General features: G+C 35.6%; 1 protein-coding gene across 1 annotated transcript in view; it reads left to right on the top strand.

The window, feature by feature from the left end:
* Positions 1 to 24745, top strand: part of LOC112987640 (transcription initiation factor TFIID subunit 4-like) — a 152443-nt gene that overhangs the window by 40562 nt on the left and 87136 nt on the right. The window contains exon 10 of the mRNA XM_064519675.1: positions 8178 to 8347. Coding sequence (XP_064375745.1) covers positions 8178 to 8347 — 170 coding nt within the window. The remainder of the gene's footprint in view (positions 1 to 8177; positions 8348 to 24745) is intronic.

The raw sequence follows: 24745 nt of genomic DNA, 5'->3' as shown, positions 1-24745 counted from the left end.
GGGGGGGACATTTCTTGAAGACTTTTCTCTGCATGCAGTTTTGAATGTTTAGTAAAGCCTTTACTTCTGCAGAATCTAATAAAGCTTCTGGTAAATGAAATTATGTATATTAAGTTTAAATAAATACATAGATGCTTTTATGTATCAGATATTATCATTCTTATGGGACCTATCTTGCTGAGAAGATACTAATTGTGATGACAGGGCAGACTGAAAGATAGTCTTCTGCAGCTAAGCTGCAGCTATATCCCCTCATCAGCCTAGAGAAAATACTGTTTTGGTGGTGGGTGTTTTTTTTGTTTGTTTTCTTTTGTTTTATTTTTAGAGAAGAGAGAATCTCCATTGCTTTATCTGTTCTTCATGGGATTACTTAAGCAGCAGAGGTTGAGGCAGTCTTTGGGTTTCTGTAGTGGCCAGGCGCTGCAAAGGTTCAACCCAGTAGCATTGATGTACTGAGCTGCTGTATGAGTTCTTTTGTAGTCAAAACCTCTATTGACATAATTTTTTTAAATGTATTTTTTGAATATTTTTACTATTCCTAGTGAAAAGCTAATCTTATATTTACTACATTTTCTTTTTCCTACCTTCTTTTAAGGCAGGAAATGTAAGCATATGATGTAAGTACATTTTATTTGTGTTTAAGCGTTTTCTTTTTCTTCCTGTCGCTTTGTTAAATGACAATATATTCCTAGATTTTCATATTCTTCTTCTGGAATTCCTGTTGCTCCGACATCGTCAAAAGGGTAATTAATTGACAGGCTTAAACTTTTGCAGGTGAAGTGAAAGAGAATTTTTAGCTCTTCATGAAATATATCTGCTTTGAGGCATGTCAGTATTGCAACTAATAGTGGTAGTACTTGGTATTAATCTAGAAGCAAAATCATTCAATTTTTTATTTTCCAATGCTTTTGCCTCCCACTGAGTATTTAAATGATTTAAAATGTCTGTTGCGTTCAATTGTACTGTCTTAATAAGTATTTTTTATGTTTGTAAGCAATATGAGCATTTATTCTTCGTTAGTATAGCTTTCAATTTTACATACACCAAAAGGGACAGAATTTTTCTAACTGGATGTTGTAAACTGTGCCAGGATTGATTCTTGCATTCACTTAGTTTATACATAGAATATATTAGGTTAGTTGGAATTGTTAATTTTCCCTTGGGGAGAAGCAAATGCTCAAGGCACCGATTGATAAATCAATAAATCTTTAGTGAGTTTGGTAAATAAGCTGTCAAGGGTGTATGTCATTTTTCTCTAGAGAACAAATTTTCATCAGAATGAATGTGTTTGTTTCCTTGCATTGTTTTCTCCTTCAAAATAGTAAAATACAATGCTGCATTTAAATAAGTCCATAAAATTGCAAGGATTTATTAAACAGCAGAAAGATCAAGCTTTTCTTGATATCTTAACAAAGAATTCAGTTGTTTGCATATTTGCATTTCAACCCCTAACCTCTCCTGAGGACAAATAGATGTCTGACTATTAAGCCTAAAGGCACAGAGCTGGAAATCTGTATTAATCCTCTGAATGCTGACTAGTTTTCCTCAACATTCCCAGCGTGTGTGGAGAATGTGTTTTTAGCCAGAAGGCAAACTGGCATCTAAAGCAAAGCAAGAATTTTGAAAAATAGTTGTGTTATGTATGAATTTATTTTGCCCTTAGAGTTTTATTATTGCATATTTGTTTCATTATTTTTATACTCTACTTTCTTTAAAATAATTTACTTTAGCTTTTCACTCTTGTGGGCAAAGTGTTGGTCACTAGAAATGGAAATGTGAACTTTATTTTTCAGTTTCTTTCTCTAATAGTACACATTCTTAAATCTGTGGTATCCTTCTGGGCTATGGGAAACATAGGAAGGAATTACATGAGAGAATTGTAGCAGTGAGAAGTTTCGCAAATAGAAGCCTAGCCTTCAATGTCAGCATTAATTACTGAACTACTGAAGACTGCCTACCTGGGTTCACAGGATATTATGGTAGCAGTTCTGTGACATAGAGTTCTGAACTCGGACACTTCTGCAACATAAAAATGATGTATTCCTGAAATTTTACTTTGGGATTAAAATTATTTGTAGCTAAATTTTTCAGGGAAACTACAGACCATTCCGTTTAGTTGACCTTTCAACTATGTTGATACCTAAGGATGAAAATACAATTTCCATTTTTTGTAATATTTTTGTTGTACAGTAGAGATCCAGACTTGTATTTGCACCATATTATTAATAGTATAGTCCACCTGACACTTTCTGTAGCAGAGATGTAACAGAAGGCCCTTGAAGTCCATCAGGGGCCTGCGTATTTGGCTGTAACTGTTGTATGTGTCACCTTCTAATTCAGTAACCTCAGAGCACCCGCTAGTGTGATCTGTCATTGACAACAATGAGAACATCAAAATTATTATCCATAATTCAGATTGTGGCCAATCGGAGGAATTTCCCTCTTGACATAGAGTTGTAGAATAATTTCGGTTGGAAGGGGCCTTCGGAGGTCATCTAGTCCAATTACTGACTTAGAGTAGGTCTCGTTAGACTTGTCCAGTTTTGAGATGTTTGCGCTCTTGTGTTATCCCACCACTTTCTAATTGTATTAAGACCAAGTGACATTGCCTGTAGATGTGTAAAATGGGGCGAGAAGTGGACAGAACCATCCTCTTAATGTGTGCGATGATGATACAGTTGACATAGTGTAGCAGCTAGCCAGATGCTCCTGTGTTTTCATGGGAACTTTCTTATTCTGAAGCAGTATTTCAAAGGTGTATATATAACCCCTTGGAGCCTGTCATTATCAACTTGTATACAGCCAGTGTGATGGGGTTTTTCACAGAATCTGTGTCTATGAAGTGAGTGACTGAGATTATTTGAAGCTTATTTTAATATTCATATTTTATGCTGCTGACATGCAACATTTTAAAGTAGAGTTTACCTGGGAACAAACAACAATCAACTATTTTTCTATTTTCAGACTTCTATGCTAGACTAGCCAAAAGACCTGCATTCTGAATTTGCTATCTTGTATTCATTTTTTTAACGTAAAGGGTTAATAACCATAATTCTGGCAAAACGCCTCAAATTGGATGCTGTTACATGTTAATAACATGTAAAACATCCTGTCCATTTGGGAAAGATAGAAAGCTGATGTAGATGTTTAATAAATAACTTTAAAGTTTCAATCTCAAAATTGTATATGATTTTTAACCCTAAGCTTTAACTTTCAGTTTCTGTGTTTTTCCAAATAAATATTTTAAGCTGTAAGAGAAGTGTGAACTTCTTCCATGTTTTTCAAAATAAAGAAAAACGTTGAACACAAATGTGGTGTCTTCAGTCATCCCTTTTTTGCTTATTTTTATTAGTGGTAAGATCCAACATAGACTTCGTGAATTAATTGTATTACAAAGCAGTGTAAGGGAGAAATCTTCAAACTAAACCTGTGAAAATAAGAATAAGCATTCTAATAAATTTACATGAACAGAATTGATGTAATGCAGTATTGGCTGTTACAGTAATTTCAAGTGACAGTTTATATGTAAAATACTGTAGTTGATCTCTGATCTTTTGATCCACAGAATTCATAAGCTTGCTTAGTGTCCTGCATGGTGTAGTGACTTTGTCATAATAACTGGAAAGTTCACCTTTGAGAGATAGGGGAATCAACAGTATAGTGCTGTCTCCATTTTATAGTCTACTGGTAGAGCATGTTTTATGCCAGTCTATGTCGTCTGGTCCCATACAGAAAATAATAATAATCTTCTGTCAACATGTATTCTTGCAGTTTTGAATATATGGGTTCAAATCTCATAAAGAGTGGGGTGGGAGGGAAGTAGTATGCAAACATACAGTTAAGGATTTTTGTTCTAAAGAGCTGCGTAAAGGAAACACTCCCAATTTTTAGAATGGCATGTCTTGGTTTAAACAAAATCTTTGAAGCATGTTATGGACAACTGCAAATACCTTATTTTTTCCTTTCTGAATGTTATTTTGAAGTAAATAGTTTTTGTAGTTGCACAAATGCTTTTAATCAAGAAGAGAGGGGGAGAAGGTGTAAAAGGTTGAATACGGGAGGAAGAATGAACCGTGTTTTAAGATGTAGCTTGCATTTGGAAACAGTTTGAGCACACATGCTTTCTTCTTATAAATAATATCTATATTGGGAGGTTGCATTTATGCAATAAGATTCAGTATTTAATGCAGTAAAAATAGAAATAATTATGAAGGCAGCATAATTAGAATGAACACAGTAATATACACAAAGGAACATAAGATGGTTAAACACAGTGTGCTTGGATGAAAAGGGGAAGATAGAAGGTTATCATCAATCTAACCTACCACTGGATGGCATCTTTGTTCCACAGAATGACTTATAAAACCTCACTGATCTGGAGTTAAAAGTTGACTTTTATAGGAAATTGTTTGGCAAAGATGCCAGGCCCCTTATATAAAAATTTGTGTCTGTCTTTCAGTATCCAAAGCCACCCTCTTTTCCATGTTGCAGTTCTTCGAAGCTAAAAAGGATGTATTAATAGAGATGTTGCCATCGGACTAGAAAATTTGTAATCCCAGCCAAGATTTAAAATATTTCATATCCATCTTCCCTGTAACTTAGAGAAAAAAATAGATGTACCCACAGATAATAAATTGCTGATGTAAGATGGAAGGAAAGTATTCTGTCCGGGACTTAGAGTCATGGTCCTATTTGTAAATGCTATTGTATTGATTTTGATAATTTCATTGAAATTCTATTTTGTGCCCAGAGAAAAAATACATGCTTTACTGCAGATGACGTTTGTTTATATATAACATGGTCACAGATCTGTACTCCTTTACCCCTCCCCAAAAAGCTAAAATGCTGAGCAGAAGAAAGGTAAAAGATTGGTTGTACTTCCTTCAGCTGTTAACGAGAAGTACAGCTAAGAAGTACAAACTTTTGTTAAAATTTGCATCGATTTCATTGTACTTTTTACTGATAATTTATTTATTAGTAGAACTTGTTAGAAACAAAATATTTTAAGTAGTGGATTAGCTCATGGTGACTTCAGAAAGAGGAATATAATGGTTTTTAAGTTCACATTGCAAGATGCCACAGTTACTGTAACGAGCAGGGAATAGTGACTTTTTGTAGCTCTGTGTACAGAGCTACTTCTAAAGGAGTTTATTAGCTGGAGAAGTATAAGCACGGTAATTAGAAGAAAAGGATTTGATAATTGATGATCAGTGATGAACAGTACTGTAGTTTTAGGCTATGAGACATGGTTGTAAAAATCATTTAAGCATGAACATGGAATTTTTTGATGAAACGGCTCTGTACAGGTGTATGTATGGCTTCTCTGTAAAACATATTGATACCAAAAATAGACTACAAAACTTCTGAATTTTTAGTTTTATTGTAAGAATAGTTTCAGAACAATCATGCAGAAAGACGCTGGTTTATTTCCAAATATATCCTCTGTTTATAGGAAAAGTATTTTTATCTGTTACTAAAACCTTTATTAATTCTTGCTGCTCTAACGTTGCCTAACAAAAAAAAAAAAAAAAGGGTAAAACTTGAGTTTCTAAGGAGGATCAAAATAACAAAAATACATGGCTCTGTGAAGAGAGAGGTTTTTTTGTTGTTATGTGGCATTTCAGAAGTTTCGGTCAATTGTTGAGTTATAACAACTCCTTGGAATAGCCTAATTTGGGAGCAATATTTGATCGTTTTTACAGTTGGCAGTGTTGTTAGTGATTACTTAATGTTGCATAGTGGATGGAGACTACATTTTATTCATTCTTATTAATTCCTCTGGCTTTCAAGGGAACATTGATAATCCTTATTTGTTTATATGCATTTATTTACCAAACCTTGCAGTTGTATTCACTGTCTGATTTGAAATTTTAAGTGGGGTTTTTCAGCACTGCTGTTTGAGCCGAAACATTTGTCCTAGGTCTTTAAATCACTAAGAGAGGTTTTCTAGCTTATGTAGATTCCAGAAAAAAGGCCTGTCAGATGGCAAATTTGGGAAGAAGTGAAGAATCCTATCTTGTTTTTTGTATGGATGATTGCTTGATGCAGATGAAAATACCTCAATGTGCAGATCATGGCAACCCAATCTGGAAATAGGGGAGGTATAATGTATTACTTATTGCTAGTCAAGTTGTGCAGGACCGTGTTATAAGTGCTTGCTAAAGCAAGTGAGATCATGGTGACTGTATGTAGAGAAGAGCACACAACTATCCTACTCGGTTAATTTTTTTACCAAGATCCTTTGAGGAGTTCTGCTCAGGTGCCCTCAACAGGAAGGCCTGCACAGGCTTTTGCGTTGCCAGGCTCATTAGATTACCTAGGATGATGCTAGTTTGATTTTGAGCATTAAGTTTTTTTTTAACTAAAAAAACCTTTATTTTTCAATTTTTTCAATTTTAGTTGCTATTTTTCAATTTTTCAAACCTATTACTAACTATTTAAGTCAGCACTCATTGTTATGTGGCAAAATGCATTTATCAGCTGTCATTCTGGGGCCATTTTCACAACTGATTGGGCGAGGTCGAAGGGTAGCTTGGTCATCTATGCATTGAATACACAGTAGTCCAGTTTCTTCATGAAAGCTTTTGTGACCCTACTAAGAGTATTGTGTATGTGCTGTTGAAATGTAAAAATGAAGATGCTTTAAACCCAGTGTGAACAGCATCGGAGTAGAAGATCAGTTGTGTGACACCATCTTCAGGAATTTCATTCCTAGAGAAGAAATGAAGTGACTGCACTGTTGCTGTATTCTGCAGTCAGGTCACTAGCGCTCATGAAAAATAATAAAAGCTTGTTTGTATAGGAGACCGGACTTCTGATGATCAGCGTAAAATTTGCCATCTTCTGCCTCAAGTGTTCAGCATATTTCTCCAGAATTATGCAGACAAAAAGCCTTTCTTGACTTCTTAACCCTCTTGTGAAAGAAATCAAAACCAATATCTAACAAACCACAGAAGTCTTCTACCAAAATAGGATACTCTACTGCACATGTCAAGGAGCGAATGAGAGGACAGGGAGGACCTAGATTACTGATATCTAGATTTTTCTCTCTTCTACTCTTTTGCTCCCCTGCTGTGCTTGTAGCTTTTGTTTTTTACTGTAGGCCTTAAACTTGTTATAAGGTGATAGAAAGTATTCTAGGGTGCATAGGAGGGCATATGTGTGATAACTTTTTTGTAGATCTTTTAAATAAGCTTTTAGTACATTGTTTTATGCAATAGCAGGAGTCTAGATTTGGATCTACGTGGATCTTTTCCATACATATATTCCTAAAGGTTATGTAGCATACTCCTAGAATATGTTGAAATGCAATGTTCATGTCAGTAATATCTACTAAACAGAATGTGTTAAGAACAGATAGTTGTTTCCACAGTTATGAGTCATACCTCACAGAGGTAGGAGATAAGAGATGCTTAAGAGATACAGGTATGATCTGTCTTCTGAAACTGGAAGTTGTCAATCCAGTGCTTTTCTCAAGCAATTAGGAAGGGTATTGCAGAGCAAACAGTGGCTTGGGAAATGTTGCTATCATCTTCTCAAATGCAGCTCATTTTTCTAAAACTTTGGCATGCTCAACTGATTTTTTTTTAATATGTTGCCAAAGAAAATACCAGTGTATATTCAAACCACACTTACAAGCCAAACTTACCTAGGAACTCATCAGGTCAAAAAATCTTTCTGACTATTTCTGAAAATGCTTTTATGTCCCTTGTGAAAGGAACTTGTGAAATAATGAAAGACTCCAAATTCATGTTTTTGCTTTTAATGCCTGTGGGCTTTTTAGGTCCTTTACCATTTCACTTGCAGTTTTCAGTGTACAGAGAACAGTTGGATGCTGCTTGGTCTGTATTTATTGGTGATTATTGCCCTTAGTTTTCTGACCATCCTGGTGTCATTCCTATCACTGACTTTCAGATGAGGAGAAGACATATCTGTCATTCCTTCTGTTAGAGACAAATTGTTCTGCTTCTGAGGATTTCCTAATATGATCAGAGAAATATTTAGTTATTTCTGAATCTGAAATATTTTCTATGACAGTGGAGACCTTGGTCGTTGTGCCCCAAGTTGGCCCAGCCACCAGGCATATTGCATGATCATTACCTTTGGAGAAGCAGTTAACATATACAATGAATACCTCACATGCAGAATTATTTTTTTTATTTGTATTTCCATTGTAGAGATGATGATGACATCAATGATGTTGCCTCTATGGCTGGTGTTAATCTAAATGAAGAAAGTGCCCGAATTATGGCTACCAACTCTGACTTGGTTGGAACCCAGATACAGTCCTGTAAAGATGAACCCTTTCTTGCTGCTATACCTCTACATAAACGCATACTTGAAATGGGTGAGAAACATAGCCTTTCCTTTTGATAGTGTTTCCTTTTGGAGTTATGCAGTTCTGAGTAACAGAATATGCTTAGCACTTACGATTGTTATAAGTAAGGTTCTTTAAGGATTTTATTACATAATCTTGTATTAATAAACTTTCAAGGCTTTTGTGATAAAAGTAACTTAGCTATCTCAAATTGGAACAAAATAATATTTTGGTACTCCTATACTTCATGTTTTTCCCATGCTTTTTATATCCAACGATCTCAAAGCTCTTTGCAAACATGAATTATTTCTTACAATCCTCCTTCATGTTTTACACATGTGAAGATTGAAACAGAGAGATAAAGTAAGTAGTTCAGGTCACAGAGGACACCTGTGAATCAGATTTAACAGAATGCTGAAGTTATCTGTCAAAATTTTTCCCCCATACAAACTAGTAATTCAGTTTTAATACCTGCATCTGTTTAAGTTCATAGTGATTTTTCTGTAGCATTTTTTCAAATAGGTGTATTTATTTATACCGCCATTTGAAAATGGAAGTTAAAAATTTTAGAAGAAAAAAAAAGTAGTCAAAATTAATGATGCTTTAGAATTGATAAGAATGTATTTTATATGACGTACTTCATTAATATATTCTCGTTCCAAAATGTATCTATTTCATAATAATTTTGGTAAAGTTTTCAAAGACATCAAAGTCTTAAGACAAAAAGCTCTTAGTTTAGGAACATACATCACATTTTTCTAGAACTATACTTATGTCAGTATTTATATTTGTGTAATTTTTAGGGAATTAATTGTCCTCATAATTTTAAATATATGACCAAATTTTGTTAAAAATCAGTGCAGTTAGGTTGTTAAGTCATATGTAGGTACTCCTGAAATGTATTTTGTGTTTGTGTTCATTGAACTAATGGAAGCCCTTTTATATTGCAATTGCAGGCAAAGTTCTTCATTGACTATCCAGCTTTACTTTTTATTTTAATTGGTCCCCTTTTAAGTTGGGGCCATTCTGAAAAATGAATTGTTTTGCATGCTATAGTTATCATGTTGCAATGATATGGTGGCATTGTGTGACATTAGTCTGAGAAAACATTCATGCAACATTTTGTGAGATGGCTACCACCACCTGAGATAGGAAGCTGGAAAGCTTTTAATGAAAGGCTTTTGAAAAACTTGTGTGGGATGCTCACATAGTAGTTTATGCAGGTGTAAGAAAACAAAAAGGAAATAGACATAAAACTGTTAAAAAGAATGGTAAATCAGTAATGAATTTGCCATATAAGCCTTAATGAACTGTCTGTGTGTAACAATTGCTGCACAACATGGAGCTCTAATTACAAGTGTAGGACTGACAGGAATCTATACATACTTTAAGAGCCACAGAACCCACCACACTATTCATCGTTGCCTTTTGGGGTTTGCTCCTCTGAGGAACAAATCCCTATGGCTGTTTTTGAAGCTTTATTGGATTTGATAATTGAAATGAAACTTTCAAAGCTTTTAAAAGTAGCTGCGGGGATTTACTTCTCAAAAGCAGTGAATCCAAAAGAGCAGCCACTCCTATGATCTCCTGCAGCCACTTTTAGAGCTTTATTTTCACTTTATATGAAGCCTTTTATAGTTCTGAAAGTGGCTGTGGGGTTCACTAGTGGCTACTATCTGGGATCTATGGCTCTTGAGGAGACTTCCTGCAGCTGATTTTGAGGCTTTAGAAGCTTGGTTTCCACTGTGTGTGGCCACATGGGTTGATTGCATAGGACCACACACAAATTTAGTAGTTTGTGCTACTGGGCACTCAAAATAATGACATTGCAAGATCACGACAAAACATGTGTTGCTGTGCCTAGACACCAGCACTAAGCAAAGGAGGCTATGATCTCCTCAAGAACACCAGGAAAAAAGAAAGTATGTTATGTGAGTCCTCATTCTTCTGTTTTTATGTTATGTCTTTTGACAAGTGAGATAAAACACATCGTTTTTTCTCTTTTTAATTTACCTGAATATGACTTAAGCAGGCCTTATTGTCTACCTTTAAAACTATTCCTATTTAATCACTTTAGTTTTAGGGCACATTTTTAATTTTTTAGTAAAAGAGAGATTTGCGGTATTACAGTATTAGGGAACTGATATTCTCTCCTTTCTCAGCAGTGAGATCTTTCAAGTTTTCTGTAATATTAATCTCCTTCTCTCTTTTCTGAATAAGAGCTCTGTCGAGCAACTTGATAATGTTCCCCAAAGGCTGTTTCGGAGATTGTGCTTCCATTCACCAGAGTCAGAATATAAACTGCTAAAGTGAGAGCAGATGCTATTCAGTCTTTGGCAGTAACCACCAGCCAAATGCCTCAAAGTTATAGTGAAAGAGGTTTCTTAATGTGTTGTACGTTCTTATCTCTACAATAACTTGGCACTATTATCATCCAAAGTTTATTTAAATCCAAATGAGTAATATTATTATCGATCCTTTTAAATGGAAGAAAGAACTGAAAAGTAATTCATGCAAAGATACTGACCCATTTCCTACATGCTTTTTTATCCATTTTTGTATCTAGTCATCTTTGGCTGGTAATCATTGCTATTTGTTCTTGTAGGAAGACAGGGTTGCAACTGTTCCAGATTCTTCTTTGATGCAAAAATCAAGAGTGGATATTTTTTAGCAGACAATGTATTTTTGTTGCTATTCAATTTGGGATCATAAAACTTTAAACTCTGATCTTTCTACGTGACAACATAGCACAGCATAATGACACATATGCAAAGAGTTATGAGACTGTTTTTTCTCTTTTTGGGAACTCGGGAGGCAAAAATTGATGTTCTTCATGCACATGCACGTTAATGCATGTACAAACTTTTAAAACTTTATTTCTCTCCATTATATATATGGGTAGTACTTCTTTTACAGGGCAGGATACACTGATCAGATCCTTGCAATAGTTCCAAGTGCTTAATAAATAATGCTGAAAAAATCCTAGCTTTTTCATCTGTTTGTAGGAAAGAAAACAGGAAAAATAACCTGGATCATTTGTAGTTGTTTGTTTCATTTTAATTCATTCTTAAGCTAATTTTTGGTGCATAAGACCTCTGTATTAGCTTCATTAGGTTTTAGAAGCTAGTTTTTGACATTTTGAGTTTCTACTGTTTTCCAAAATGGGCAACAGTGATAAACAAACAATATGGCTTAACAGGTTGTTTTAAGAGCGAACGTTTACTCTGATTTGTATCTGTCTTTGGAAAATAGAAACTCCTTGGCTCAAGAATTACTTTAATTACAGCATTGTTTCTGAGAGAAGATAAGAATTAGGCTATATTGTATCTTATATTTACTATTAATGAAAGGTGGCAGGACATAAGTGAAGGTGGCACAAAATGTGGCTCTGTTTAATGTGGCTCTGCCTGATAATTAAATCTATGGAAAATGGGAAGAGATGTAAAAGAGAAAGGGCAAAAATACTGTAGAACATTGTTAACAAAAAATAACCAAGTCAGAATTGCTTACAGTGAGGTGAGCAAAAAATATGTTAAATTATTATCCTAATAGTGAAATAACAGTCATTAAGCTTATTCTTTACCCAACTGCAGCAAGTCTATACTGTATATTTTGTAACAATCCACATTTTTTGTGTTTTTTAAATAAATGTATCTATTACATTATGAAAATGCATTTTCCCACATTCCTTAATGTTCAGAAGCCCTACTGATTATCCTCAATTTTGTCTTTTGTTGGTGTTGTCACTCAGCATGGTACAGTAGGATGAAATTTACTTTTCTTATATAGGTTTGTTTTTAGCATTCTGTTCAGGACAGTGTTATGTCCTTCACTGAGAAATGTTTTTTACTGAGAGCTGGTGGTCTCTACCACTCTGTTAGCTGTTCCAAAAACTTTGGTTCTGATTTTGTTTTCAACAGAGCATGGTATCTTCACAAGCTTCGCATCTGCAGCAGGATATTAATTCCCACAGCTTTGTTTTAATTCTAACCGATTTCCTCTCCAACCAGATGATGTCATTTTGCTTTTATTTGGCTATCCCTAAAATGTCACAGCTTGTGGAGAACCTTAACCATAAATTAACTGTCTTAAAGCAAGAGTAATGAAACATAATATTGGCATACTGTATTCCTTGACTTGGATTGTTTCTTTCTCTCTTTCTTTTCACTTTCAGTGTTTTTCACCCAATTTTTCTACTTCAGTTTTTTTTCATTTTAGAGCACTGGCTGAATGGAATAATTAAAAATGTGACATTCTAACAAATGAAGAACTGGTTTAGCCATATTGAATCCATTTCAACTGTCCCATCTTATATTTTCAAATTATTTTTACATAAATATGTGTGATTAAAAATGTGTTGGAGGATCATCAATGATTTCTTTTTTATTCTACATTTATTCAAAATTATTTTTATGTCTGTATTAGGAAACTAATTTTTCTCTAGTACAGATGTTCTTCTGAGATACTGTATTTATGTTGGTTATCTGGCATCGTTACAATTTTCCTTTGAAAAAAGTCTCTTACACTGACAAAATAACGTACAGCTCTGGTATTTCCTATCACACAAAATTACTGCTGGATTCTCTTGCTTCTTCCAAATAGATTTTTAGGCAAGAACACATACAGAGGTGCCGGCCAATTATCATGAAATTTGAAAATGCATTTTTTCGATGCATCCAAATTCTCCTAATCCAGGAATTAAGATGCCTACAGTTATTCTTAAAATGGCTTCAGAGTAGCTCAACTGGTAGTTAAGCCACTGTAACTTTTACATGTCACTGTAACAGTTGTAGAGTTTAAATAAATTGTTATAATTTTCAACGTAATTTATAGATTTTTTTTAATTGCACATTATATACTTTTTAATTCTGCCTGATAAAAATGCTGATGGTTGTTCTGCCTGGATTATATTATTTCCTTATTAAATCACGTTTGAATTGCATGTCTACTATAAAAATGCATAACTTATCTGTGTTTCCGTATTCTGAAGTATGTTGAATCTACTATGTGGTGTCAGAATAGCAGCCCAATTATATGTATATGTACGTATTTTAAATAAATAATGTGAATACTCAGGAGAGCCCTTTATGTTGCTGAACTACCTAAGAATGGACTGGAATACTCCTCATGGAACCAGGCCAATAGATTTCAGAGCCTCTGTTTAAAGCATTTGTTACTATTTAATAATAGAGTCATTTTCTCATCCCTGTTTCATCTGCCTGCTTGTCAACAGTTGCATTCATGTTTGAATGAGATGAAACTGTACTATTGATCATTGCTCTTTCAAATACGGAGCAGTTCTAATGTAAAAGTGTACTTATTTCTGTGGTTGGTTTACTTTAGAGGAGTTTTATAGCTGTTTAGTTTACAGTTGTTGAGAGTTCTGAAGTCTTGAGCTGTCAGATTGCCTGTGAACATAATTTTTTGTTTTTACTGCACTTTTTGTTGACATGACTTCATTGTTTTCATTATTGACTTTTAACTTTTTATCCTTGAGTTGATTTGTCTTCAGACTGAAATACTCCTTTTCATACCAGTTTTGCACCAGCATCTTTCTGTCGTGACAGCCTCCTTAAATATCTGTGGGCATAACTCTTGCTTGTTTTTGGAGGTAGTTCTAACATTTGCAGATCAGCTGATAAAATGCTTGTTCTCCTGAAGTGTAGCTTTGGGAAGCTGCGCATGCTCAGTCCACCTGAGCTATATCTAGAGGGGTATTTTCTTTGATGCTAGTTGCCGCTTCTCAGAAAAAGAAATTGTGTTGGGTATTGTATAGTTTAAATTGCAAGTTATTGTGCATGCCAGATACATGCACTTTTTTATAGTCCCTATAAACTTAAGTATGTCACTTGCAGAGACAGGGCAGATGTAAAATAAGTATCTAAATTTTGACATCTGAAATTGTTTTGTAACTTTTCATAGTGAGTGCAACAGTAGGTAATTTTTTCCACTAATATGAGCAATTTTCTTGAAATGTATTTAGATTAGAAAGTGTGCACTGTTCTCAATCTTTATATCAATGCCCATACTCTTGATCATTTAGTTTATTATCTTCAGATTGGAAAAGAAAAGGAGTTTATTGTGCATCTTCAGTAGAGAATAAGTTACTTTGTATTGCAACTTACTGATCATGTTGCAACATTATAAGGCAATCAAATGTTACTTACATTTAATTATTTCCTTTCAAAAAAGGTGGGAATGCTTTCCCATCTTAGTATCAGCAGCAGTGTTGCCAAATAAACATAGCTAGTAAGCATTTCAGCAGAAAGTTAAATTATACTGTTGTTCTTTCTTTAATAGGTCCATGATTAGACTTCCTGTTCTACAAGATGTCCCAACATGTGTGGGAATGGTAACTTCAGTACTACCCGAGAGCTTGGAGTCTGCCTTTCTATAAAAGGTAAGGCAGCTTCTGTTCAATATTTTTTGTGTATTTCTAAGGTTTTCTTTTTATTAATCTTATTGGTTCTGCAACAGAATCAGAGTTATGCTTTTAGTAGTATCAACTCTAAGTGCCAGAATTGATATTATTTCATCAAGCTGTAGTTTCTCAAAATAAATGAAGATATGTTTGAAATGTGGTAGTTTATGAAGAAAATGAAGCTGTTTCTTTAGTCATTCTTAGAGGTTTTATACTAATTGAACTGAGAGCATGACTGTAGTACTTGCTCCCAGAAATATTTGGAGAATTAAAGTTTTGTTTTCACCATGATACCTTGCTTCTGTTTTATGAATGTAGTGGAAAAGCCTTCTTAAAAGGTCTTGCTATTTCTGGAAGGCAGTTCTGGCCTTCAGGGCCTTCCACAATACCTCACCCAGCCTCAGAATAAGTGTGCATCTGGGAATGGAATGGCTTAAAGTTCTTGGTCTCTGCGAAGGAGGGTAAAATTAAGAGCATCATTCTGTGGAGATTCGTACTCTACCAGATTCATTCATAAAGTCCATCTCATAAATAGATTGCTGGTTATAAATATAGGATGTAAAATAAGAACAATAAAAAGAAAACCTTAGAGAACCATTCAATATTGCAATAAAGCTGACTTACATTATCCCTGTAGGCAAACTCCATGCTCTAGAGGTGGTACTAATGTCCCCAACTCTCAACACATGTTGGAACATCTTTGTGGAGGAGGAAGTCATTGATCAGTGAGCAGTATCTTCAAGGATCCTTTAAAGGGAGAAAGTAAAAGGTAATAGTTTCTAAAATGTGTTGAAATGATTGTTAATTATGTTTATTTGGCAATTCTGCTGCTCATACTAAGGTTGTAATGTTTTCATTTCTTAAAATAATTGAAGTACCTCATAAACTTCACTTTAGTCTTTCCTTTTCCCATGAGTGCAACTGTCACTTTAAAATGTTAATGTTCAGTGGATAAATACATAACTTTCTGTTTTAATGCATTGCATTTGTTAGCCTCCTTCATTTTGATGAGTATACTGCATGTGAAATCCAGGTTATACTCTAACTCTTTGGTAGTTTGACACTTTTCTTTAGTGGTTATAACCAGGAGAGTGTGTGGCTGTGGTTCGACCAGTTTTGCAGTGCCTAATGTTAAGTAAAGCAAGACACAGCCAAATGTTGTGAAGTGGTGAACTGGTACAAAGACATTCTGCTGGTAACGAGGAGGTGACCATTTCCAAGGAAGTAACTGCATCACTGAACTTTGTGCCAGATGAGGTACCATCTGTTCTTGCACAATAACGTAAAAGTGTGAAACTGGTGTAAAATCCTTATCATAAAGTCTGGCTACTTTGACAAAATCAAATGACCATGTCTGATCTGGATTCAGTTTGTACTGGTGAGTGATCTGGTGGTGCACAGATTTAAGTAATGTGGCAAAACGGCCTGATCTTCACAACTTTCCCTAATCCTGGACACGCAAGGATGAAGGTGCTGACATTTTGAAATTCATATTATGGTCTTTGGTTTACCCTTCTGACAACCTCTTATGATTTCCTGTATCCTTTCTGCGTATCCTTTTCAGGTGACATGCTCATCCTGCCTCTTTAAGAGGCCTCACAGTTCAGCTACTCTGCCTGGGGTCAGGCTTGTAGTGGACAACTGTGATACCTGTTCAGACTTTTCACCTACAAGACTTCTGTAGTGTCAGGGATGTAGTTTCTTCAGGGAAAAAAAATTATTGCCAAAATATCTGCATTGCTTACAGAAGATGCTTTACAACAACAGAGGCATATAGGTAAATTCTTACACTTGGTTTTACTTCAGTCCTTTTGCAGACGTGATTTAGAGTGTGTTCAGTCATTGTAAGGACTGTGTTATGGGATGCTGGCTGCAGCCCTGACATGCTTGTCATCTCTGACGTTCTTACAATTCTTCCCCATCTGTGTCTTTCCCGACACAGACTCATATTCATATACTTCTTTTATTTAAGCCTCAGGACCTGTAATAGTTTAGCATCTTCTTTTGATCTTGGGCTTAGCCATGGGAAAGAAGTGCACTCTTCTAGCCTCAGTGGAAACAGGTAGCGGGTAAGTCCCCAGCTAGCAACTTCCCATTCTTTTTTGAAGGACTCTTACTTGTATCGCTGACTTACCAGTTCTTTCTCGTATGGTCCTTCTGACAGTCTCTTTTGATCTTACTCTCTAGTAAGTAACCAAACACAAGGAAGTGCATTGAGACATGCACTATTATTCATAAAAACAGTGCAGATATCTTCCAATTCTCTACAGTCACTTTGTGTTTATTCTTGAATGTTTCCAAGTATCTTTGGACATGCTTATATTCCGTATGATATTTATGTTTTGAGAAAACTAAGATGAAAAAAAATCATATAGTTATAATCTGTGTGTTACCATTTGACTTGTTAAGACCTGCGCCTGTTTCAGTTCTCATCCCCTCCTTTGTCTTTTACATTTTCCTAGCACTGTTCAGTCACTGCAGTACAAGTTACTGTAATTGGAGAGCAGGATCAGACTACAGTTCTCAAAAATTTCTTGACCTTCAGTGCCTCCCTTTAATAACTTCAGCATTCTCTCTTCCTTTGGGATATTCAATTTTGCTCAATAGTATTCTTAAAGATAAATTACTAAAAGGGAAAGAATTAAACATTAAAATTAAGGATAAAATAATGTTAGCTGAACACACTGAGATTTTTATTTCTTCTAAAAGAAATCAAGTAAGATAGTAACAGCTTAGTTCCGACAAAACAAACAACAAAACAGAGGAAAGATTAATAGTGCTAACTTCTGTTCCTTGAGAGCTTACATTCTGGTTTTGTTCTCTCTGATCAAGCTGTCAGGCTTCCTTTCTGTCTGAAAACCAAGTATTCTCTTATCCTCCTAAATACACAGCTTATATGTTAATACTTCCCTGATTTGTGGCAGCTGCTTCCATTTTCCAAGTCTCCACTTACCTGTGCATAATACCGTTTGGTGACTAACTTGATTCTGTTGAAGACAAACCACCAAGGATAATAAAAAGAATCTTTAGGGATGATTAATAGCTACCTTTCAGCTGTTTAATTATCTCATTTAGAGACAGAATTTTGGAAACTGGGTTGTCTGGTTATATATATTTTAGGTCAGGCCTCTTCTCAAATCAGTTCTTTGTTTTTGCCAAAAAGTGTGAATTATGTGTGGGCTCCCAGACTTACCCTCTTGTTGAGAATTTTTGGAGAAGTGAAAGCTTCTTGTCATTCTTATATGACCTTTATTAAAAAGCACTAATCATATAAGTAGGGTTAAACAGCTTCTTGAGAATTCTTTTTTCTACTTCATGAATTTTATGTCTTGCCTCAAATCCCACTAACTTGCATAAGAACTTTGAATCAGCACAGAAAATAGAATCAGACACTTTGGCCTGGGTTCCGCATAGAGTTTGTGTCTCTGTAGCTACTTTTCTGGCTCTGTTTTGTTAAAATAATTAAACTGGTGTGACCCCTTAGAATGGAGCTATTGTTCAGTCTGATTTGTCCTTTACAAGAATTAGGGGTATCAGATGAAATTAGGAGGTGAAAGTTCAAAACGAGCAAAAAGTGGTAGTTTTTTGCCTGATAAGTAGTTAAGTTGTGGAACTCCTCGTTTTAGGATGTTGCAGTTGCTGAAAGTGTATAATCATTCAAAAATGACTTGAAAAATTCACGGGAAAAGAATCCATCCTGAGCTATTAGATACAAAGGTAAGAACTCTAGCTTAGGATGGTTCTAAGCTGTAAATTGTTGCGGAGTTATCACCACACACTTTTTTTTGTGTGTTCTGCTAACAGCGTCTCCCACTACTGCTTTTAGAGATGGAGAAGGATACTGGACTATCTCACCCAGCATAGCTTTTTTGAACTTTTCTATACAGTTACAAAAACACAGAAGTATCTATTATAGTATAGTTTGTAGAATAAGTTAATCCACTAGAACCCCTGAAACAAGCTGTATGACTGTTTTTCTATGCATACAGTCACAATGCAGAGGTAATGAGACTTAACTGACTCTTATTTTGCTAAAATAATTTGGTTAGCATGTATTTTAGAAGGGAGGAGGAAAAAAAATGATTAAAAATATGTAACATCCAGTGAGCATTTGTAGCTGTTAAGAAGTTACGTAAGAATTGTGTGGCTGGTTATCTTTTCCCCCTTTTTTCTTCTTCTGCTGCGTTTTGCACTGAAAATGGCTGTGTTTTGAGGACTTTCGTCTGTAAGTTTGGGATTTATTCTTTTTTTTTCTTTTTTTTGAGTAATTGATGTTTCACCAATTTCTCAGTTTTACAAGATATTTCCTGGGGATACATCTTAAGGTTAGTAATTCTGAAAAAGAATAACTGTTATACCTAAGCAAGTCTTGAGTTTTCAGGAAAACTCTCTACTTCTGTCCAGAAGTAGACTTGTTAGATGATTTTTATCCTATGAGAATAGAAGTATTCTTTTACAAACAAGTTTATTGAATTAATTAAATGTGGAATCTTTCATTATTTTATTAGCAATTATATGGTGGTGAAATGTCATTCTTTTTAACAACGTCAAGTTATTGGATATGAAGCTGGACTAAAAGTATATTGTTGAACAGAATCAGATACTGTGGTGCAGATACTGTACAGACAGTCTCAAAATAGTCCTGGTTTAAAAAATCTTTCCCATCCCAGTTGTGATAGTTCAGGATTGGTTTGGAGATGTGGAATATGTTTTGGCCATCTGCCCCTTGCAGAAGGGGTGCTGATTTGTACCTGCTAGAGGGAATTATTTGCCAAAATTCAAAGCATTTGGCACTGATTCTCTCTAGCTTGACAGGAAGCACTCTGTAGCCCTTGGCTTCCCCAGACGCACCCCATGTTACAGGTTCCTCAGAGGCGACTGCACACACTACCTGATTTGGATTTGTTGTCTTTCTGAAGGTAGCAACTGAGTTTGCTTGTTTCTGCTTTCTTCATCCTGTCTCCCAGCACCAGACAGGATTAATAATAAATGATCATTTGTTTAATTATATCTGTATTTAGTTAGTAAGACTTAAAGTTAAGCTTTTATTTAAAGGACTGAAAACAGGAGATTACAACTAAAATTAACATGCTGTTTCTTTTGCCTGGGTTTCCTAGGTTATCCTGTCCCCTCGGAATCTCTAATCCCAGTCACCAGAGCTAGGGATTCATTGTTTGCGCCGTTACTCCATTTAATGAGTTTTTCCTTCAGTTTTTAATTTTTAAAGTTTGTCTGGGGCTTTGGAAGCTCCGCCACCCCACCTGGTTATTTTATACCAAGCAGCCGCCTCAAGTTTTTCCTTCGTTGCATTCCACCCCCCCATTCTCTAGCTTAGTACTTGCGACCGGCTTTTCCCTTTGATAGAAATACTCATGGAGGATTGTTGGATGACATTGCAGAGCGTGGACACTGCTATGTAGGAGATGCCCCCTTTCTTAAGACCCACCTAGTTAGGTTAGGATAAGTACATTCAGTAGTTGCCATTTATGACTCTTCTGGAGGCCAAGTGCTCTTGGTGTGTTAGAGTTGTTTCCCCTTGGTGTTGAGTCAGCCCCATAGTTAAGTGCTGTTGCTCAGTTTGGAATGGTTAATATCAGTATTAGGCAAAGCACCTATTGCTCTCTGTCGATTTTATGGCCTGCTTTCCATAGTGTCCATCATGGTGTGTCTTAGGACAAATATTGCTTGTGTAGTTTTCAAGAGCAAACTGCTCTACCCTTTTCCCCCAGCTTTTTTCAGCTGTTAGTTTTCAGAGGTTCCTGTATAGCATGTCTCAAACAGTGACTACGTAACTGGTCATGTGTTTAATTACGTATCATTTTATAGAGATTAGGTGGTTTTAAATGTTTCACTATTGACACCTAGAGCAGTACTATAGAACTGTCACTTTCTCTTTCTATAATGCTATTAAAATGGAGGCCTCCTGGAATTTATTAGAGAATTGCATCAGTTTGATGATTTGGAAGCTTGGAAGGCTGCAGAAATGCAAGGCAGGTTGTTCCAATGCTTTGCTTTTGCTGATGGGAAAGATTGTGGCGGAACCCAGGTTTGTAAAATTGTGGTGGCTCTGTTGGGATAAATGAGGAAGGGGACTCGAGCCTACAGTCCAATGTACAACTTAGTGCTACTTATGCTATTCTTCTAGATCAGCTAATGTTGAATAAGGTTAAAGAAACAGTTTAACCAAAGACCTGGAAACAAATAAAGAATGTCAGATTCAGGTGGGATCACTTTTGTTTCCACTTTGTATTGTGCAAGCTAGCTGTAGCACCAGAAGAGGCCGGAAGCTAAAAAGTCTCAGTCCAAATCTTGTGTCTTGGCCAATATTTAACGTAAAGAATTTACAAGGTTGCTCCTGGTTTTAAGGTGCTAGCAGTGAGTGCTGTCTGCGGTCCTGGCTCACCTGTGATTATGGGTCAAACAGACTAATTGTGTGTTCTCCCAATGCTTCTGTTGAAGAGCAAGACAAATTCAAGCTCTAAATACATGCTGTTTAACTGTTTAAAAACAGTTCTTCAAGGTTTTTCTGTTTTAACTATAAATGTAAAGCAATTTTTATAGAGGCATTCCATCATTTATCACATCAATAACCACAGTCAGATCTAATGTTTTACAGATAATTTTTTTTGTCTTTGATCTCAAGACTGTCAGGTCTCTTAAAGTATAAATTATTAAAGTAACTTTTTGATTCTTTGAAAGCCTATCGGGAAAAATATTGTTTTCTGCTTCTCAAATAGGGCAGTACTCTTCTTCGATATATTTCAGTTTGTTTGATCAATAAAATATAATTAAACTTTTAAAGTTCAGCAAAACCAGTACCTCTCAGATAGCTGAGCAGATGATAGCACTTTTTAGAATTTTCACTTCCTGAGACCTGAAATTTTTCAATGACAAGATTTAGGTGCTTGTATGTTTGTAAAAAACAATCTTGTGCTAGTGACCCATATGGCAATATCAGAGTAATATTGCTGAACGTTTTTTCCCCTTAAGGTTGTTGGAACTTATACAAGTTCTGACTTTACAGGAACTCTTTGATAATATCTCAAACTTCTAAATAGAATATAGTTTATTTGTAATGAAAATATTCTAATACTTGTGCTTTCCTTGCATAACTTATGTGCCGTAGAGTTTTGAATGAATGCTGACTGAATCATAGTTTGCTATTAAAGCTTCTAAATGTATAATTAAGAATTAATATGTAGGCAGATATTATTGTGTTGTGCTATAAATGCCTGGCAGATTAGAAATTTGCTTGCTGTTGAGGGTATTAATTTGTGATCCCTTGGATTTTTTTTGTATATAATACTGAGACTGAACCGAATGTTTTAGCAGCCATCGATGACTCTGAGGATGAGTTGAAACAGAGTACTGCCACAAGGAATAGAAGTGTTCAGGTAATTAGTCATCAATTCTTGATGGTCTTGTACAGTTCTGGTGTAGTGGAGGTCTGGCAAAGAAGGCTTCAATGATGAACATGACCTTAGTTATGCCTTTAAAAATACAAAAATTCAATTTCAAAGGAGAGAGGGATTAAAACTCCAGCTTGGAGCATTGCTTTGGTCTAGCTCCAATTTTGTTATTGTCCTCGATGGTGTTTTTATAATAGATCTAGGAAAAGTTCAGATTTACATTGCTAAAGTCATTTTAAAGACTTGAGTATAGTTGTTGCTTAAAAGTCCACATTTCATAAATGTATTATTTAAAAGCAAAGAACTTTTTACAAACTGTTAATTTCTTGTTGTAAGTATGATGGCTCTTGTAAGCCTGTGGCTCCTTCTTACTACTTTATATACAGATTTTGTGTCATAAAACTACAAGTTAAGATGTCCAAGTAAATTAAGGAGATAGCTTAAAGATCAGAAACAAGTGTAGCTTTTAACAAAAGACTGATAACAGAAGTCTATTGATAGAGAAAAGCTAATCCTTTTGTTTAATCTTAATCTGCTTTTAGGATTTGAGGTGTGTGTGTGTATGAATATTTATAAAAACATATATGCTTATTACATATTATGACTTCCTACTGCAGTGACCAGGTGGCACAATTAAGCCCAGAATCCAGAATGCTAGGATCTAAACAGAAAAACATATAGACAAAGTCAGTGGCCAATGGCTTGGTTAGAAACGCGATATATGAGATATGTGTCTTTTGGGATACAAGTAAGTAGGTATAGAGTTTTAACAAATGTGGATATATATTTTATAACAATAAATTGTATTTCTGTTCCCATATCATCATCAGTCTAGTTATTGTTTATTGTCATATTTTAATGAGTTCCACAGAGGTGAATCTTGAGAAGGGAAGAGATGCCTTTCTGAGTAAAACTGGAAAAAGTGTTTATGCAGATAAGATGAATGTCTCAGCAATTAGAGGATATTTGGAGGTCAACATTATTTCCCTTTGATGGCAGACAGAATTCTGGTATGCTTTTTATAGATATGAGTGGATGAAACTCAAGAGGAGATGTAGCAGGGAAGAAGAAAATATTAGAACTTTAATATAGAAACATACAAAAATCAACAGTTTCCAGTTCTTTGCATAGATACAGTTTCTATTTGGCATTTTCTCTGCTTTGTGAGACAGTGTCATTGTGCTACTTTCCTCTTTTAAGTATGTTTGACTTTAAGCATCTACTGAAGTGGCAGAAAGTAGAAAAGGACAATCTCTAAACAACAGTGCTGGAACTTTTCTGAAGTCAGCATATCAATAAAATGGTATGCATGACTTTTTATGAGAGTATAATAATTGAGCCAACCTTTCCAAGTGTGGATGAAACTGTTGTTTCAGAAGCATATTCGTAATTTTTCCATCTTTGTCCAGTTCAATCCAAGTATTTAATAGTGTGCCAAATCTTCATGTAGATTCATGTAGTAGTGTGCATCTACTAATCACATACATCTTTGGAATATACCCTGCTTCTGATACCCTTTACTACCAGGATTTTGACTAATATAATAGGGAAGAAATGTGGTGCTACCTACATGATGAGTGTTGCGGATGACAAGTTGATTTTTTTGTTTTTTTTATCTTTTTGTCCTTGTGTAGTCTATTTTCTTGACACTAATTAATCCAGTTTTTGTATTCTTTCTTCCTTAGCCTGTTTTCCGCAGAAAGCTAGCGTTAAATGATTGGATAAGCTATTTGCCCTCTTTCTCCCTTCAGACAACTTTTGAATCCATTGTTCAATCAGCAGCTAGATAGCCCCTCTGTGTGTCCTAATTGAGGTGAAAATTGACCTTTTCCTTCTTCTATTTGTTCTTCTAACTGGTTGGCTGGCTTGTCAGCACTCCTGTATGGACTGGCCAGTTAGCAAAATGCGTAATTCCAGACTAGCCACAGGGTGGGCAGACAAACATGGACTAGGAGACATGCTAGATGGTTATCCTAGGGTGAACTATGGGTGTTGTGGGATCATATGGAATATGGGAGAGAGTTGGAGCTATTCGGGGCAGGGATCATAGAATCATCAGGTCAGAGGACTCGCTGGGTGATCATCTAATCCAACCTCTCACTCAAAGCTGGTGCAATGCTGGGTTCAGACTGGGGCATTTAGGGCATTGTCCAGCTTAGTCTTGAAAACCTGCAGGGATAGAGATCCCACAACTTCTCTGTGCAAACTCTTCCAATGCTGAATGATCCTAACAATGAAGATTTTTTCCCCTATATTCAGTCAGAACCTCTGCTGTTATAATTTAGTACCGTTACCTTTTGTTCTCCCTCCAGGCATCTCAGCAGTCTGGTTCCACCTTCTCTATAACCTCCCATCTCAGCCTTCTCTTCTCCAGCATAAGGCAGCCCTGCTCTCTCAGGTTTCTCCTCACATAGGTCATATACTCCAACCCCCTGACCATCTTGGTGGCTCTTCCCTGGACTCGGTCAGTTTATCGAAATCTGGCTTGCACAAGGGGACCCAAAACTGACTGCAGTATTCCAGATGTGGGCTAATCAGTGCTGAGTGAAGAGGAATAATCACTTCCTTTGATCTACCGGCTACTGCTGATCTACTGTT

Source organism: Dromaius novaehollandiae, chromosome 13 (genome assembly GCF_036370855.1).
Source record: "Dromaius novaehollandiae isolate bDroNov1 chromosome 13, bDroNov1.hap1, whole genome shotgun sequence".
In the NCBI taxonomy this organism is placed as follows: domain Eukaryota; kingdom Metazoa; phylum Chordata; class Aves; order Casuariiformes; family Dromaiidae; genus Dromaius; species Dromaius novaehollandiae.
Note: the sequence above shows the minus strand (reverse complement) of the source record. Positions and strands in the feature narration are given on the sequence as shown.